We start from the raw sequence: 17,214 nt of genomic DNA on the forward strand, positions 1-17,214 counted from the left end.
CAAAGAGAAATCATCCACAAACAAAGAACACTGGACAGGACTTTTCACTATGGACGTAATGCTATTAATAGCGATGGCAAAGAGAGTCACACCTAAAACGCTACCCTGAGGGACACCGTTCTCCTGCTCAAAGCAATCGGACAGGACGTCACCAATTCGGTATCTAAAATATCGTGGCGAGAGGAAAGACTGAATAAAAAGAGGAAGACAACCACAAAAACCCCATTCGTGAATCTGCTCCAGGATGAGACGCCTCCAAGTGGTATCGTAGGCTTTCTCGATGTCGAAAAATACACCTAGAAGGTGATGACGGCGTAGGAAAGCTTGTTGTATAGCCGCCTCCAGGAGGGCAAGGTTATCGAAGGTGGAACGAAACCTCTTGAACCCACACTGAAAGCGACTAAGGAGTTGCCGGGATTCTAACATCCAGACAAGGCGGCGGTTGACCATCCGCTCCAAGGTCTTCCCTATGCAACTAGTGAGGGCAATACTACGGTAGCTACTTGGGCTCGTGCGGTCTTTCCCAGGTTTTAAAAAAGGGATTAAAACTATCTCACGCCACGCATCAGGAAAGCGACCCGACGCCCAAATGTCATTAAAAAGTGCGAGGAGGAGTTCTCTGTTGCGCATTGTGAGGTGCCATAACATACTGTAATGGATCCTGTCGTGACCAGGGGATGTGTCACGAGCTCCAGACAATGCAGAATCCAGCTCCCACATAGAAAATGGGCAGTTGTAAACTTCATGAGAGGTGGACTGGAAGTTCAGACTACATCTCTCAGCAACCGCTCTATGGTGCTGGAAACCTGGATCCTGACTGGTTGTTGCAGTAACTGTGGCAAAATACGCTGCCATAGTCTGGGCAATGTCTCGGGGATCCGTGTGGAGAGTGCCGTTAGCCATTACAGCAGCTATGGGGCACCTCCCTCCTCTGCCAGAAATTCTCCTGATGGTCTTCCACACAATGGAACTTTTGGTGGAACGATTAATGGTGTTCAGGAACGTTTGCCATGACCTCTTCTTGCTCTCACGAATAATGCGGCGACATCTTGCCCTCGCCACCCGAAAGGCTGCAAGATTCTCAGCAGTCGGCCGACACTTGAACCGACGCAGAGCCGCACGCCTGGTCCTGATTGCAGAGCGGCATGGGAAAATGATAATTGCAGTACAGCAGAAGGCAGGATGCATAAATTGATATTTAATACTAAGTTATAAAAGGAGATAAACTTTACATTTGAACAAAAAGGCCAAATAAAATAAGAAAAGACTAAAATGCCATACAGGAGAGAGTGAATTACTGAAGACTTGTTTCTAAAGAAGTGTGAAAGTTAGCAGCATGTAATGTAGTGCAGGCTGTAGAGTAATGTTTTCTGATAAGATATTGATATTTGTAGACCCTACAGGGAATGGAGATCTTATGCTTCTAGACAATTAAGTTAGGTATCACTTAATGCTGGATAGTGTGCGCTGTTCTTTATCTCCTTTGACATGTAGCATCATATTCTCTAACAGAAAAATATAGCAGCAAAATCTCACTTAAATTTTGAAGATTAATGTTTTTTGTAACACTTCATACTATCTCTGCAGATATACTGAATATTATTCAATTATTAACTAAGAGTTTTGTTTTTAGTGCAGTAATTGTAAAGGTTAAATTTTGCCACTTTTTAATTAGTATACTTTCATTTTATGTATCTACATTGTTGATAAAGTTATTGTATTTTTTAATCTTCCAATAATGTCCATTATGTTTTGTCACAGGACTTCATGAGTTTGATTCTTTAAAAAATTCTGAAGTGAATGATTTTCGTTGGCGGATGAAAAATCTTGGAGATGAAATAGCGCAAAGTCGACAAAACATGTCGTGGTTAGATAAAATGAATTATCAGTACCCTCCAAGGCTTTCAGCATCTCCTGTTCCTCCTCCAAATGTGAGCTGTCGCTTGAGAGAAGGCAACTTTGTGCTTGTAACAAGATTTGAAAATACAGAGGTAAAATTAATGCCAAACACCATAGATGTTGACACAAGTAGTTATATTAATATTTTGCTTCAGATATAATTATATAAATGCAGTCTGAACAGAACCCGTAGCATTGTGCTTTATATATAACAGCCAATAAATTGTTCAAATACAATCTGTTTTGATAAAAACCAAGTGGTATTATGCTTAATTTTATGAGGAAAATAATATATTTAGAGCTTACAGACAAATTTTAACAAAAAAGTGTATAGATAGCTTCTTGTCTGAAAATGAGTGCTCAAGAAGGGAATACACAAGCTCAATAATATGATGCAAATTGTGGAGAGGCCTGCAGCAACATAAAAATGAAGAAGGAAAATATGTGTTACGAAGTGGTGAAAAAAAAAATGTGCATCATTCAATCCCATTCTTGAAGCAATCTAATGTAGACAGTACAAATAAATAATTGATGTTTGTTTTATGGGCAGAAGGCCATGGCCTGAGACACAGTTCTCTGCCCAACCTTTCATCTTCCAATGCAGGTGACATCATCAGAAGAACGAGCGAGGTGGCGCAGTGGTTAGCACACTGGACTCGCATTCGGGAGGACAACGGTTCAATCCCGTCTCCGGCCATCCTGATTTAGGTTTTCTGTGATTTCCCTAAACCGCTTCAGGCAAATGCCGGGATGGTGCCTTTGAAAGGGCACGGCCGATTTCCTTCCCCATCCTTCCCTCACCCGAGCTTGCGCTCCGTCTCTAATGACCTCGTTGTCGACGGGACGTTAAACACTAACCACCACCACCACCACCACCACCACCACCACATCATCAGAAGATTTAACAACTCAGAAGGCAACTACAGTCTAAACCAGTCTCATCAAGCCGAATTGTTTATATGTATCAAAGCAATAGTTGCTTCGCAATGTCATCAGACCGCTGCCTGAGATCACGGAGGTGCTCAGACATATGCTGTGGAGCTTGTAGTGAGGAAGAGTTGGTGTTGTTTGTTTTATTTAACATGAGCACTAAAGTCCAAAACTCGTCTAATTTCAGCCCTTCTTCTTTCCTATTAATGTTGTGCCTGTGCTTTCGAATGTTTGTGGCCTCTTAGTAAAGGAATGATTAGATCTTGTTAGAGAAAAATTGGTGGTTCCCTGGCCCCAAAGCATGATCTGCTACTTCTGATTTATCTGTCTTGCCCAGGCAACTGTTACTCTTGTGTTCCTTAAGTTGGGCATTAATGCTTCTTTTTCTAGTTCCCATGTAACTTGACTGCAAGTGCAAGGGATATTATGTACTCCTGCTGTGGCAAGTGGCGGGTATATGTTCTTTGCAGTATTAAAATATTTGCTCACTTTTGTAGTTGGTTGAAACACTGTATCAATCTTTGACATTTTTTGCAAATGGAAGGAAGCCTGTCTCTTTATATGGTTATTTTTCTTTAGAACCTATTGACCTGTAGGATTAAAATTATGCAAGTTTTAGGCCTTTGTGGTAAATAAAACAAATATCACCAACTCTTCCCCCCCCCTAAAAGCTCCACAACATACACCAGTGTGACTCCATGATCTTAGGCAGCAGTCTGATGATGTCATGAAGCAGCTGTTGCATGGATACATATAAATAGTGTTGTTTACTGATTTTGTTTGAGACTGTAACTGCTTTCTGAGTCATTTAAGCCTCTTTTGATGTTCCCAGCATTGGAAGACAAAAGGTTAGGCAGAGAATTACGTCTTTGACCACGGCTTCAAGCTCCTTAAACAAATATCAGCAATAATGCAAATACTGGCCAGGAAAGCCTGCATTCTATGAGTACAAAGTATGGTGTAAATTTCTGCTAGGTTTCTTGGTGTTCTATTCACACATTCTTTGTTCATCGTAATACCAAGTTTGCTGCTACTGCTCCATCTGAAGAAACTTGTGTTTGAGAGTCTTGAGTTTAGGAAATCTCTTATATATATCTAATCATGATTTTTCTTATTGATTTGTGAATAAATTTATTGTCTTAACAACATTCATCTACAGAATGAGTTTTTGTAGTTGATTTGAATTTTTGAAGTTTTTTGGACAGACAGTTTCTCCATCTCAACATAACGTCATACTTTTTGAAGTATTCTGAAAAAATTGGGAAACATCGTCTTTAATCACCCAGGAATGAAAATTCAATAAATAGGTGCCAGTTTTGTTTAACTGTTTTCTCATAAAATGCTGTATATTGCTTTTATGTAGTTATGGGATGTTTCTGCTTTATTGGTGAAACCTGCATCACGTAATTTACAAACAATGCTGACCCCAGTTAAGTCACTTCGGTAAGCCAAAGGAAATGAAGGGCCGCAGAGCACAATTGCTTTAGTATCAGAAAGAGAGCAACAGTGAGAGAAATGGGTAGATATCATTGTTTTATAAATTAATTTTGCTTTTCTCACACTGGCTAGTTAGATATGAATTAGTGCTATGTCCATGTGTTTGATATTTTCATTGTGTGTTATAGGAATATATTTTTTATGTAATGTTGAATAATTTTTCAGACATCTTTTACTTTCAATATTCCATACACTATGACTCCGCACAAGTTGCTGGTGACTGTTCTGAACAAGAAAGCCATCACACTCAATTCACGAGGTGAACACCCATCGGACTTTGTGCTCAAAGTTTGTGGACAGGAGGAGTATTTGGTGGGTGATTATCCAATCATTCAGTTCCTGTATGTTCAAGAGGCATTAGCCGCAGATCTTACACCAACACTTGTTGTGGTTTCAGTCAACAGCGTTCCAGGTAATTGATTCATTTCTAATAACTATGTTTTACTTACAAGGAGAGGTCCCCAGCAATGGGATCAATTTTTTGAAACGATCTACACAGTGATGTAGGTTAAGGTCCAAGGAATCATATCCTGCACCAAGTGCCCTGGTAGGCACTTGTTAGTGAGTAGTCAGCGGGGTGTGGGTGGGGGGGGGGGGGAGGGCGAGGCGGGGGGGGGGGGGGCATTCATGTTCGTGTAGCATAATAATTAAGGTACTGACCTCAAACGCAAAAGATATTAGGTTCGAATCTTGTGAGGTACTTTTTTTAAAAAATTTTTATCGAAAGTATTTTGATCACTGTTCATTTTAATCAAAGCTTTAACTTCTTCAGTTACTCTTATTTTTTCTTCCTATCATTCTTTCTCCACTTGCAACCTTTGTGCATGTGAATTTAAGTATTTTTATATATTTGTTATAATCTTTAAACATTTGAAAATGCTGATCGGTCTGGTAAAAAACAAAAGGTGACATAATGTATTTATATTGACAGTGGATTGACATTAAGAACGATTTATCATTGCAAGATATACGTCATTTTGGATGGCGATCATCATACAAACATTTGAAACAAATTCTTATTGCACTATGGACAAAATAATGTGGATGAGGATTTAAACGAAATCAGGGTTTATCAGTAAAACAAAATTCGAATAAAACAAGGAACAGAAATAATGAATGTGACAACATGGACAATAATGTAGGCTGATAAAATGGAAGTAATTAAATTGAAGTTACTACATAGCAATAATCAAAACCATGCGAACAAGGATTCAAAATGGAAAAAAGACTGAGAGAGAGAAAAATGAAAGCAAGTGATGTATTTCATATAATGACTAATATGATGTGACAAAGTTTAACAAAATCGTCGCCATGAATGGAATTGATTTGAAATTTCGTTAGAGAAGAATAATAAATTTTATCTTTTGCTTTTAAGTTAATTTTCTTTCGTGCGAACTTTGTTGTAGAACCACTCTCTTATTTTCGTGTGGTAATAAAAATTTTTACTTTCTTAAGAATTACGTACATTTAAAGAAAAAATAATATTTACGTGAACTCATATGAACTGGTTAAGAATATTAGGTTGAGAATTGAGTCCTTTAAATCATTCGGCCTTGGCATACACTTTCCAGATGCAGTGGGTTTTTTGTTAAATATTTTTACTGAATTTTATCCCGGCACTAGCCATAGAACACAAGATTACCTCTATTAGCAGAAAATGTTTTAATTATTGCCAAGCCGACATTTATCACTGATCAAACCTACTTCATTACACATTTAAGATATTTTGAAAGAACCAAACTGTTTAAATTTCAATGTTAACTAACATTAACTATCCGCCTACGAATGCACAAACGTATAATTAATTCAAATTTTATCAGCCACAGGATCTCTGAAAAAGAAGAACAATTTCTTAATTCACTATTGATTTTTATGCATCTGTTCCCGATTTAGGGGTTTGATAATTTTTTTTTAAATATGCCGCCGCTGCTATTGTTGGTCGCGGCACAGCCCAGCAACACCGCTAAAAAATGCTGAAAAATTCTTAAAGAAATTTTATAGATGACGTGGGCAAGCTAATTTACATAAATAATTCACACATTTGATAAATTCTGATATATTTAGATCAAACAGTAGTACAACTCACATTAATTCGTAACGCATCGTCTAATGGCGGCTAAGTCCAGACCGAGACAAAAGAAGTCTACACATTCATAAAAAACTCTTTCACAGTGTCCTACCGCAATGACTTCTGAACAGAGAAGACCAAAGAATACATAATGCATTGTGCTTAAATAGTATTGCTGACTATTAACATTTCTTTGCAAATTGACGATATTATTCTCTTCTGGCAACATTTTATATCTCTGCTATCGCAAATACTGACACATTTTACAATCACATAATAAATACAGAAAAATTTCTATCCTAAATACAGAGAAATATCACAACAAAAAATATAAGGAGAATAACAAATGTCTTTTTCACCACATTCAGTAATATTTTTGTTCAATAATTATGATATATACAACTTGCCCAGAGCGGCGTATATGGTACAAATAAACTCTTGTTCTTTAATAACATGAGTTTGCCAGGGAACGTTACATTGCCCCCTGGCAGCATTTGGCAAAGAGTTTTTACACTTTGACACAATGGTGCCAGTAACGTTCTTTACACTTGTATATTTTACGGAATGGCTCTTTTATTTAGTCCCAGGGTTATATAAGTTCATGGCTCCCCCATTTGGGCGTAGGCAAACAGGAAACCTGGGCAAAACTGTGCCGGAGCCCAGCCATCCCAGTTGGTTCATGGTCAATATTGTCTCTTTAACAGTTATTCATTTGAATTAAATTATCAGGTCGTCACAAACGGTTACACAATTACACAATATCACAGTCACATACAGTTCGACGGAAGTTTTTTGTGTGTGGCACTATTATTCTTGTGATACACTACAAGGTCACTTGTCCTAGGATATATCACTTACGGACATACATAGTAAATGTTCAATGTTTATCGAAATGAAGTCATTGACATGTTATTCAGTCTATGTGAACATAAAAAAAAATCAATAATGCTGTATTTGGTGAGCGGTGCGGAGTGATAGTTGAGCGGCGCTCGGCGCGGCGCGCTGACTCCGTGTAGGTCACCGCCCCCGGCGTTGACAGCTACGGCGCGGAGGGGCGTGGCTGTCTGTCTGGTCTGCTACGGGCTGCTGCGGCCGCTGCATAGCTGATGTAGCCGGATGCGCGTTGGATATCCGCTCGCCCGTGCGACGTCTTCTTGCAGTGCTCCAGGAAACATGCAACAAGTTCAGAAACAGTGTACTATCCTTATAGGCATTTTTCCTGCTGTGGGAAAGAACGCACACAGTTAGTGGCAGTTATTACTCAGTAGGCCTTCACTAGTCTGGTTTGCACAATGTTTCGTTGTCACAGTAACACGTTTTATGGGCATACAATATTTTTCACCATGTCATGACTTGTCATTAGTCACACGCAAGTTTTCACCTTTGGACAAAATGTATCTCTGTAGTCAATGTGCTTTCCTAGCGTCCCTTGACACACAAAGAGTTAAAGTTTGACACTAACTTGATCCACCGTCCGTTATCGGTTCACTGTTCGTGTCGTGCTAGTTCCTTGTCCACTTGCACACACGGCGATGATACAGTTTTTTATCACTTATACACAACTATTCCGTGACGCATTGCTGCAGGTTTAACAGTCACTGTCTGTCTCTGCCGCACAATACTGCACTTTTGTTTAAGTTCCTTTATTTTTATTTACAATGTCCGCTGTGCAATTTTTTTTTTGTAATAGCACATTCGTAACTCTTTACCAAGGTGTGATATTTGCGTACATGGTAACAAATATTCAAAATTTGGTATTAGTTTGTCCAAAAGTCATCTATATTCGTGTTTGAGTAGATTTTATTTGTGCATTCCAGCCGGATTCAGGCATATTGTTCAATAACTCCTTTGAACTCATGTCACACTTTACTATCAACGTCGTACGTAACTACAGTGTAGTCTCTGTAGGCAAAAATTGACTTGGACTGTATCTGGCTAGCTCTTTTTTACTGTTTGAATCTGCACATGCTTCAATTGAAGCTTCTTTGTGCGTAACTTTGCACCACTTAAATTTGCAACAAGTTTGCCTCCCGTGGTGCCCTCGGGTCACTACTGGGTGCATTATTCTCTCTGATAACATTGGTTAGATAATAAAGTTCTCAGGGCCTCATATTATTGATATTATTCTGGGTTCGAGTCTGTCAATCTGACAGCTACACATATATACATACATACACATAATAGAAAAGATTGTGCCAAGAAATATTTCAAATTTGGGCACATAGAAACTTATGTAGTACACTAACTCATCATTACTAAAATGTTCTTTTTGATTGAACTCTGTCACAGCTTAACACTACAAATAATTGCACTAATCAGATTATCTGTGCAAACATTTAGAGCATGTTCTAGATAACACAAATTAAAAGAGTACATAACACAAATATCGATACGCATGAGAAAGTCAATCATATTCTAATAACTAAACACTTCTACACTAGTACATTATCTCTAAAGATCACACATCATTAATGTTCATTATTTACAAACGAATGGTGTCCACAAATGACTATTAGTCTTTTACTGTAGGAATGCTTTTACATCCTTACACGGATACTGTTGTGACGTAACAAGACTGTTACGCCACACTGAAGTAGCCGAAAGAAAGGCACGCGTACACACACGCCGACGGGCGTGAATTCTGGAACAGGATAACTATTGAATGGTAGCAAGAAAAGTACGTAGCTGCTTTATACTTAACTTTATTAGTTGATGACTACAGCGTTCTTCTTGAGACATTTATTCTATAATTCTCAAACTATGTAAGGCTAATGGCGCCTTGCTAGGTCGTAGCCATGGACTTAGCAGAAGGCTATTCTAACTGTCTCTCGGCAAATGAGAGGAAGGCTTCGTCCGTATTGTCGCTAGCAATGTCGTCGTACAACTGGGGCGAGTGCCCGTCCGTATCACGAGACCTGCCTTGTGGTGGCGCTAGGTCTGCGATGACACAGTGGCGACACGCGGGTCCGGCATGTACTAAATGGACCGCGGCCGATTTAATCTACCACCTTGCAAGTGTGGTGTCTGGCGGTGACACCACATTCCTCCCCCGCAAATCGGCGAACGGTCGTGAGATAAGGCTTCCGCCCGCCGTGGGGAGGACCCCATGTTGACGTATGCGATGAGGTGGGGAGCCTAACAACAGGCGAGACTGTGCCACCCGCACCCGGCCATTTGGTCCGAGGGGAGCTAGGAAACGCCTGAAAACCTAGTCCAGGGTGCACGTCAACATGCGGTGTATGCGCCCGTAAAGAAACAGGAGGGGCCGAAGGGTCGACCTCCATTGCGTCGGGGTAGCCGACGCGCGATGACATCATGTGGTCCGGAGTTCCATGGCGGAGGACAGCTGGTCACGGTAAGCGATCGGCGGCGCGTGACCCAGGGAGGCGCTTGGCGGCTGCAGCGAAGCCTCGAATGCGGGCGGGGCCGGCCGGAGTACCGGCGGCTGCGGTGGCGGCGGCGCGTCGCCGGTAACACCTGGGGATGAGGCGAGCCAGTAGATGGGTCCCCAGGGCGCTGACCGGACGGCACCGTCGCTGAAAGCAAACGGGGAGCGCCAGAACCCGGGCGACGACAGAGGCGCAGCTGATTGAGATGCCGACGCACCTCACCAGAGGCCCCCAAAACCAAATACATCGCGCGGCCGAGGCAGCGAAGAATGCGCCCTGCGAGCCAACGCCGTGAACCTTGATAGTTGCGATAAAATACAACGTCGCCTGGAGCAAAAGCAGGAGTCTGCCACTGCAAAGGAACCTGATGCGGCGGATGCAGCAAAGACATCAAGGTGCGATGAGGACGACCGTGGAGCAACTCAGCCGGCGAGCGACCATCTCGGGGCTGAGAGTGATACGAAGACAAAAAGAGCAACAATGCGTCCTCCCGAGAATGCGACTCTTTCAATTTCAACATCTGTGACTTGAAAGTCCAGACCAATCGTTCAGCGGCACCGTTTGACTGAGGCGAAAACGGCGCGGATGTCAGATGTTGAATACCATTGGCCTGGCAGAATGACTGAAATTCTGCGGACATGAATTGTGGGCCATTGTCGGAAACAATAGTCTGCGGAAGACCTTCAATGCAAAAGATAGCAGACAACGCTTGGATGGTGGCGGAGGACGTCGTGGAAGACATCCGGACAACAAAAGGAAAATTACTGAAGGCGTCGACCAGAACCAATCATCGAGCATTCCAGAATGGACCAGCAAAATCAATGTGCAAGCGTTGCCAAGGGGAAGTGGCTTTTGGCCATGCAAAGGCTTTCCGCGGCGGTGCGGATTGTTGTTCGGCACACGCCATGCAAGAAGAACACATATTCGTAATCGCAGCATCGATTCCGAACCAAGTACAGTGCTGACGAGCAAGTTGTTTCGTTCGCACTATACCCCAATGTCCTTGGTGAAGAAGCCGTAAGACAGAGGACTGTAACGAACGTGGGACCACGACTCGGGACTGATCATTATCAGAACGCAACAACAAAACACCACGTCGAACAAAAAGTCTCTCCCTGTGAGCAAAAAATCGGCGAACCAACGGATCCGCAATCCGAGACTTTGACAAAGGCCATTGCGTAGCAACAAAACGTAAAACAGTAGCAAGGACAGGGTCAGCAGCTGTGGCTGTAGCTACACGACGAAAATCGATCGGAAACGATTCGACCACTTCATCGGTTTCCGAATCAATGAACATGCAAGCAAGTTCGGAAGAATCGAATGCTTTATCCTCAGCAACCGGCAAACGGGACAACGCATCGGCGTTTCCGTGCTTAGCAGTGGACCGATACAAGATATCGTAGCGGTACTGCGAGAGGAAAATAGACCAGCGAATGAATTTCTGCGCTGTACGCGGAGGTACAGGCTTGTTCGGATGAAAAAGCGATGTCAAAGGTTTGTGGTCTGTGATGATGGTAAAATGACGACCATACAAGAAATCATGGAACTTAGTAACACCAAACACGAGAGCCAAAGCTTCTTTCTCTATCTGGGAGTAATTTCTTTGCGCAGACGAGAGCAATTTGGACGCAAAGGCAATAGGGCGATCATGCCAGCCAACTTTGTGCGCAAGCACAGCACCGATCCCGAAATCCGATGCATCTACCATCAACAAAAGGGGTTTCTGGGGATCGAAAGGCGTGAGGCAAGTATTAGAAAGCAACGCCGATTTCTACTGGCGAAAGGCGCGTTCGCATTCCGTCGTCCAGACGAACGGAACACCCGTACGGCGTAAGCGATGAAGCGGAGCTGAAATGGAAGAGGCCTTGCGCACATTCACTCACACCTTGCGATGCTAAATCGTTCAATTACACCCTGTGATTCTAGATCGTTTAATGTTCTTGCGACCTCATCACGCAATGCGTGGGGAACATTACGCGCTCTGAAAAATGTCGCTTGCGCGTTTACTTTCAGTTCCAAATGTGCTTCATAGTTTTTAGCGCAACCTAAGCCCGGTGCAAAAATGTCTGCAAATTCGTCACACAGACGAGAAACACTGTCTGAAGGCACAGTTTGATTCACTGATAGGACCTGATTTACAATAGACATGTTAAACAACTGAAACAAATCTAGACCAAACAAGTTCACTGCAGAAGAAGAACGAAGAACGTAAAATGACACAAGCTTTGATTGTCCTTTATATGTTGCAAGAAGAGTGCACTGTCCTAACACAGGAATTGTCTGTCCGGAATATGTAGTTAGCTTAACTTTTGCGGCACGCAACGGAGGTGCGCCCAGTTGTTTGTACGTGTCGTGATTGAGCAATGAAACTGCAGCTCCGGTATCGAGCTGGAATGGTATCACTTTGCCTTCAAAGTCTAAGTCCACAAAAAGTTTATTGTCCTGCTGACGACAAGAGCGACTGTTTTGTGCAATTTGAATAGACACTGGTACAGAATCACTTGCTAATTGACGTGATTTCCGGCGACGTCGACGCACAGTTTGTGTGGGACGAACACAGTCACTGTTAGAGAAAGTGGCACTGGACGAATCGGAAGTAACTACATGAATGTCCATGGGCGAGGGTCCACGATCCTGAGTGTCCTTGGGTCGATTCCGGCGCGAAGCAAAGGGCCTGGAATGATCGTGATTGTCTGATCGGAGCTTTTTCTGGCAAACACTCTGAACATGTTCTTTCCTATTACAGAAAAAGCAAACAGCTTGGCGTGACGGGCAATGTTCACGCGAATGTCTAGTAGCACACCGCGGGCATGATTTCACTGCATTTGTGGGCTGGCGCGGCACACCTGGTTTAGAGCGCGGCGGCAGCTGCGTTTGTTTGCGCGAGGGCAGTGGACCGGGCCGCGCAGCTTGCCCGGCGGGCCGGTTAATGTTACACACTGCTGGCGAAGTTTCAAAAGATTCCTGAGCACAGTCAAGTGTGTCTTGTCTATCCAATATGTCTATCACTTGTTGAAGGGAGGGATTAACTAGTTTCAAAATTTGCTCCCGTATGCGAACATAAGAAACGTTCTGTGCAATTGCATCACGTACCATTGTATCTGAATGAGAAAGGCCACAGTCACAGTCAAAGGCACAGTCCCTAGTAAGTCCTTGCCATGTTGCTACCCACTCCCTATTAGTTTGACCGGCCGTACGTTTTGTACGAAAAAACGTATACCGTTTTGCAACCACATTAACTGTTTCTTTGAAATAGGCATCTAAAGCAGACAAAATTTCCTCGTAGGACAGAGTTGCTACGTCGCGTCGGGGAAACAATTTCACTATCACGCGGTAGGTGGACACACCGACACAAGAAAGCAAAAACGGCTGCCGCTCATTACCTTGAATTCTGTAGGCGGCGAGATGGAAGGCGAACTGTCGGGACCATTCTGGCCACGACTCGTGATTTTGATGAAACTGGCGAAACTGCGGTGCAACGGCATGTTGTGGCTGCAGTAGCGGTGAAGCGGCGGCTGCCGCATCGGTGTGAATGGCACGTTGACCCTGGACGAGCTGTCCAAGGGCATCCAATAACGCCTGCGTCTGCTGATTCTGCAAGCGATAAAATTCGGACAGTACATCTGGCGAAGCCATGACACAAGTAAATGTAAGCAATCAGAAAGAACTCTTTACTCGTCGCCAATCTGTTGTGACGTAACAAGACCGTTACGCCACACTGAAGTAGCCGAAAGAAAGGCACGTGTACACACACGCCGACGGGCGTGAATTCTGGAACAGGATAACTATTGAATGGTAGCAAGAAAAGTACGTAGCTGCTTTATACTTAACTTTATTAGTTGATGACTACAGCGTTCTTCTTGAGACATTTATTCTATAATTCTCAAACTATGTAAGGCTAATGGCGCCTTGCTAGGTCGTAGCCATGGACTTAGCAGAAGGCTATTCTAACTGTCTCTCGGCAAATGAGAGGAAGGCTTCGTCCGTATTGTCGCTAGCAATGTCGTCGTACAACTGGGGCGAGTGCCCGTCCGTATCACGAGACCTGCCTTGTGGTGGCGCTAGGTCTGCGATCACACAGTGGCGACACGCGGGTCCGACATGTACTAAATGGACCGCGGCCGATTTAATCTACCACCTAGCAAGTGTGGTGTCTGGCGGTGACACCACAGATACAGTCGCCGTACTCTCCCTGAGTGGGGATCTGCTAAGAGATACCTACACTCATGTGGCACACTTACTACTTTGAAAGGTCCATTGTACACCAATTGCCACTTGCTATTCTGTTTCAAGGATGCCGAGGACTTAGGATGATTGCGTAAGAGTACCAAGTCCCCAACACTAAATTTTTGGTTATTCGTCATATGTCGATTATATTTTTCTTCCCTTTTTTAGCGCACCTGGTAAGGTTGCACCCTGCTTTTCTTATCTTGTGTGCTTATATGCAATGTATAACCTGAACAATTTATTTAACTCTCCAAATGTTCGTAAAAAAACTTTTTCCTTCTTGGGCCAAGGAATGGATTATGAGGCTCGACAGTAAGTTTTGTGAGGCTTCACCTCGATATTGTACTCATATCCCTTAACAATTCCTGGTCGTTCTGAAAATACATCTGCATAATTAAATAATAACTGTACCAAATCCTGTTGTTGCATTGAATTTAAATTTTCGGACTGTGATACTTTGTTCACAAGTGCGTCCACATTTGCTTTTAATTGATCACCTTGTACGTCAGGATAATAGAGATTCTGTGCTAGACAATGATTGTCTAAATGTAGTATCGACTGATTCCTACATTTTATGTTAATAGCGTTACAATTAGGTACAGGTACCTCTTCAGATCTGAGCATGGAAAATTCTATTCTCCTACCAGCATTCATCAAGCTTAATTTTCCCCGAGAAAGATCGATTATTGCGTCCCTTTCTCTTAAAAAATCTACCCCCAAAATGCAGGCTACCTTTAAACCCTTTACTACCAGGAATGAGCACGCTATGGCTTCATCCCCTAAATACATCTCTACCCGCACTTGGAGTTTAATTATTTGTCGCTGTGCACTTATGGCTCCAGTGACTTTACAATTATTCACGGGAAAAGTCAGCATACGCCTTTCCTTCCCCAGTACTTTGAATAAGTCCATACTCATAACACTGACAGTAGCACCTGTATCTACGACCGCTTGCACATCAATATTGTTAATTTTGATCTCTATTATCGCTTGTACTTTGTCTTTGTGCTCCTTTACGCACGTGGATGGTTCAGTTATTAATTCATCTCCCATCTGTACCCCGTCATTATACCTAAGGATACAGATGTTGTTCGGTGTTTTGTTCTGTGTCGGGCTGCTCTCACTCCAAACCTCAGCCGACGATGGAGAGCGTATCTCGGCTGCATCTAGTTTGTTGAATTATTGCTAGTGGATGAGTGTGGCTGCTCTGTGTCACTGACCTCCACTATGTGCACGTTGTGTTGCGTCGGCCGCCACGGTTGCGCAATTGGCGCATTTTGTGGTGGCGGTCGGTTATTGTCATATCTATCACTGTTTTGCCGGTCCGGACTGGGCCTCTGGTTCTGCGGCCAAGTTCGGTTTGCATCATTATAAGTATTAGTATTGCTCAGCCCCCTGGCATTTTTCCATCTATTATTGCTTGGTGGGCCTGTCTCATACCGGTCATCGAACCTCCTTTTCCGGTCATTATTCACCGGCGGACTATTGCCGTTCCGGTCTCTACCTCTATTTCCGTTTTGTGCATAATCTTGTCTCCTATTATTACCTCCGCCGTTTCCATTACTTGGTGGAGGCGTGTTATTTCTACCATTTCTATAACCGTTTCCGTTACTTCTAGCCTGTTCAGTAGCTGCCTTAACGTCCTCCTGAATCAGGTCAGTTGAGTCCAGAACAGACAAGAAATGTTCCATATCATTTTCAGGCACGTGTATAAGTTTTTCCTTTATATGTATCGGCAAGTGTGATTTCAAAAGTCTGATCAAATCCCGGGATGAAATCTGTTCGTCCCAGTAACGGGTCTTATTAATGTACTTCTCGAAATATTTTCGCAAATTGCCTAGTCGTGGAGAATACGGCTCTGGATTATATACCTCCTTCCGTAATCTCTCCTGGATACATGTTGACCAATATTTGGCCAAGAATGCTTTTTCAAATTGCTCATATGTATCACAACTGTCAGCTGCTTCGGTTGCCCATAAAGCAGCATCTCCTTGTATGTAGGACATAACGAACTGTATTTTCTGGGTATGACTCCAAACGCTAGGCAAAATGTTCCTAAATCCCTTGATAAACACTACAGGGTGAACAGATTTCTTCTCCGTTGTAAAGATCTGAAACTGTCGGTTCCTAATCAAGCTTTCTTCAATCACTACTTTGGAATGACATTTATTTGTTTCGCTTACATTGGTTGCCTGTTCTGTCTCGCAGTCGCAATTTTTTACTGCAGTATTTATATGCCTATCATTGTTGGACCTGGCTGGCGTGACATACGCCTGTGCCTCGTCATGCCGCAAGCTAAGCTCCATCTCGGCAAGACGACGGTCCACACTCCGCTGCCACAGCGGAATGTCTTTGTGCACTATCTTTTTTAGATCCTGCACATCCGCTGAGCCCACATCTCTGGCCTCAATTGCGGTGTGCACTTTCTGATCTATTTCTTTTATGACTTCATTTTCTACTTTGTGCACTTGTTCGATCACTTTGCCCTCAATTACTTGAGTTGTGTCAATTTCCAATTTCTCCACTCTGTTAGTCAGGACACTAATTTCCTCTACGATATTGGCGTTAGCCACTTGAATACTGTCTACTCTTTCGCTTAATTCATGCACTGTTTCGGGTATGGTTTCATATTTTTGTTTCAAACTAACAAGCTCACTTTGCATAACTTCTAAAGTTTGCATCAACTGCAAGTCCCTCTCATGCAGGCGTCGGTCACGCTCTGCTTGTTTAGCATCACGTTCTTTATCACACTCTGCTTGTTTAGCATCACGTTCTTTATCGCGTTCTGCTTGTTTGCATGCAAATTCAGCTACCAATCTCTGGTCACGCTCTGCTTGCATATGTACAAATTCAGCTTGGAAATTGAGCATGCGCTCGAACATAACTCTTAATGATTGCACTTCTGACATCACACCACTCTCTGGTCCGTGTCCAGTGTTTGCGGATGGCACAGTATTTCCGCTATCAACTGAATCACTGGGTGGCAGTGGCAACATTTCTTGCCCTTCTGCCCCCAGATTCTCACATTGTACTTCCTGAACTACGTCACTAACATTACTTTGTGTCCCACTTTCTAACTCAGTATCACTACTTACTGACTGTTGCTCATTATCCATGTTGATATCTTTCTGACTACGCAATCTAACCATAGTAAACAAAAGAAATAAAATCTGAACTAAATATCCTAACACTCAGGTTTCACTG

At 42.9% G+C, this 17,214-nt stretch overlaps 1 protein-coding gene across 1 annotated transcript in view; it reads left to right on the top strand.

Moving 5' to 3' along the window:
- Positions 1–17,214, top strand: part of LOC124787959 (phosphatidylinositol 4,5-bisphosphate 3-kinase catalytic subunit delta isoform) — a 169,439-nt gene that overhangs the window by 12,842 nt on the left and 139,383 nt on the right. Inside the window, exons 4-5 of the mRNA XM_047254963.1 lie at positions 1,762–1,991; positions 4,492–4,738. Of these exons, the coding sequence (XP_047110919.1) occupies positions 1,762–1,991; positions 4,492–4,738 (477 nt within the window). The remainder of the gene's footprint in view (positions 1–1,761; positions 1,992–4,491; positions 4,739–17,214) is intronic.

This window comes from Schistocerca piceifrons, chromosome 3 (genome assembly GCF_021461385.2).
Source record: "Schistocerca piceifrons isolate TAMUIC-IGC-003096 chromosome 3, iqSchPice1.1, whole genome shotgun sequence".
NCBI lineage: Eukaryota > Metazoa > Arthropoda > Insecta > Orthoptera > Acrididae > Schistocerca > Schistocerca piceifrons.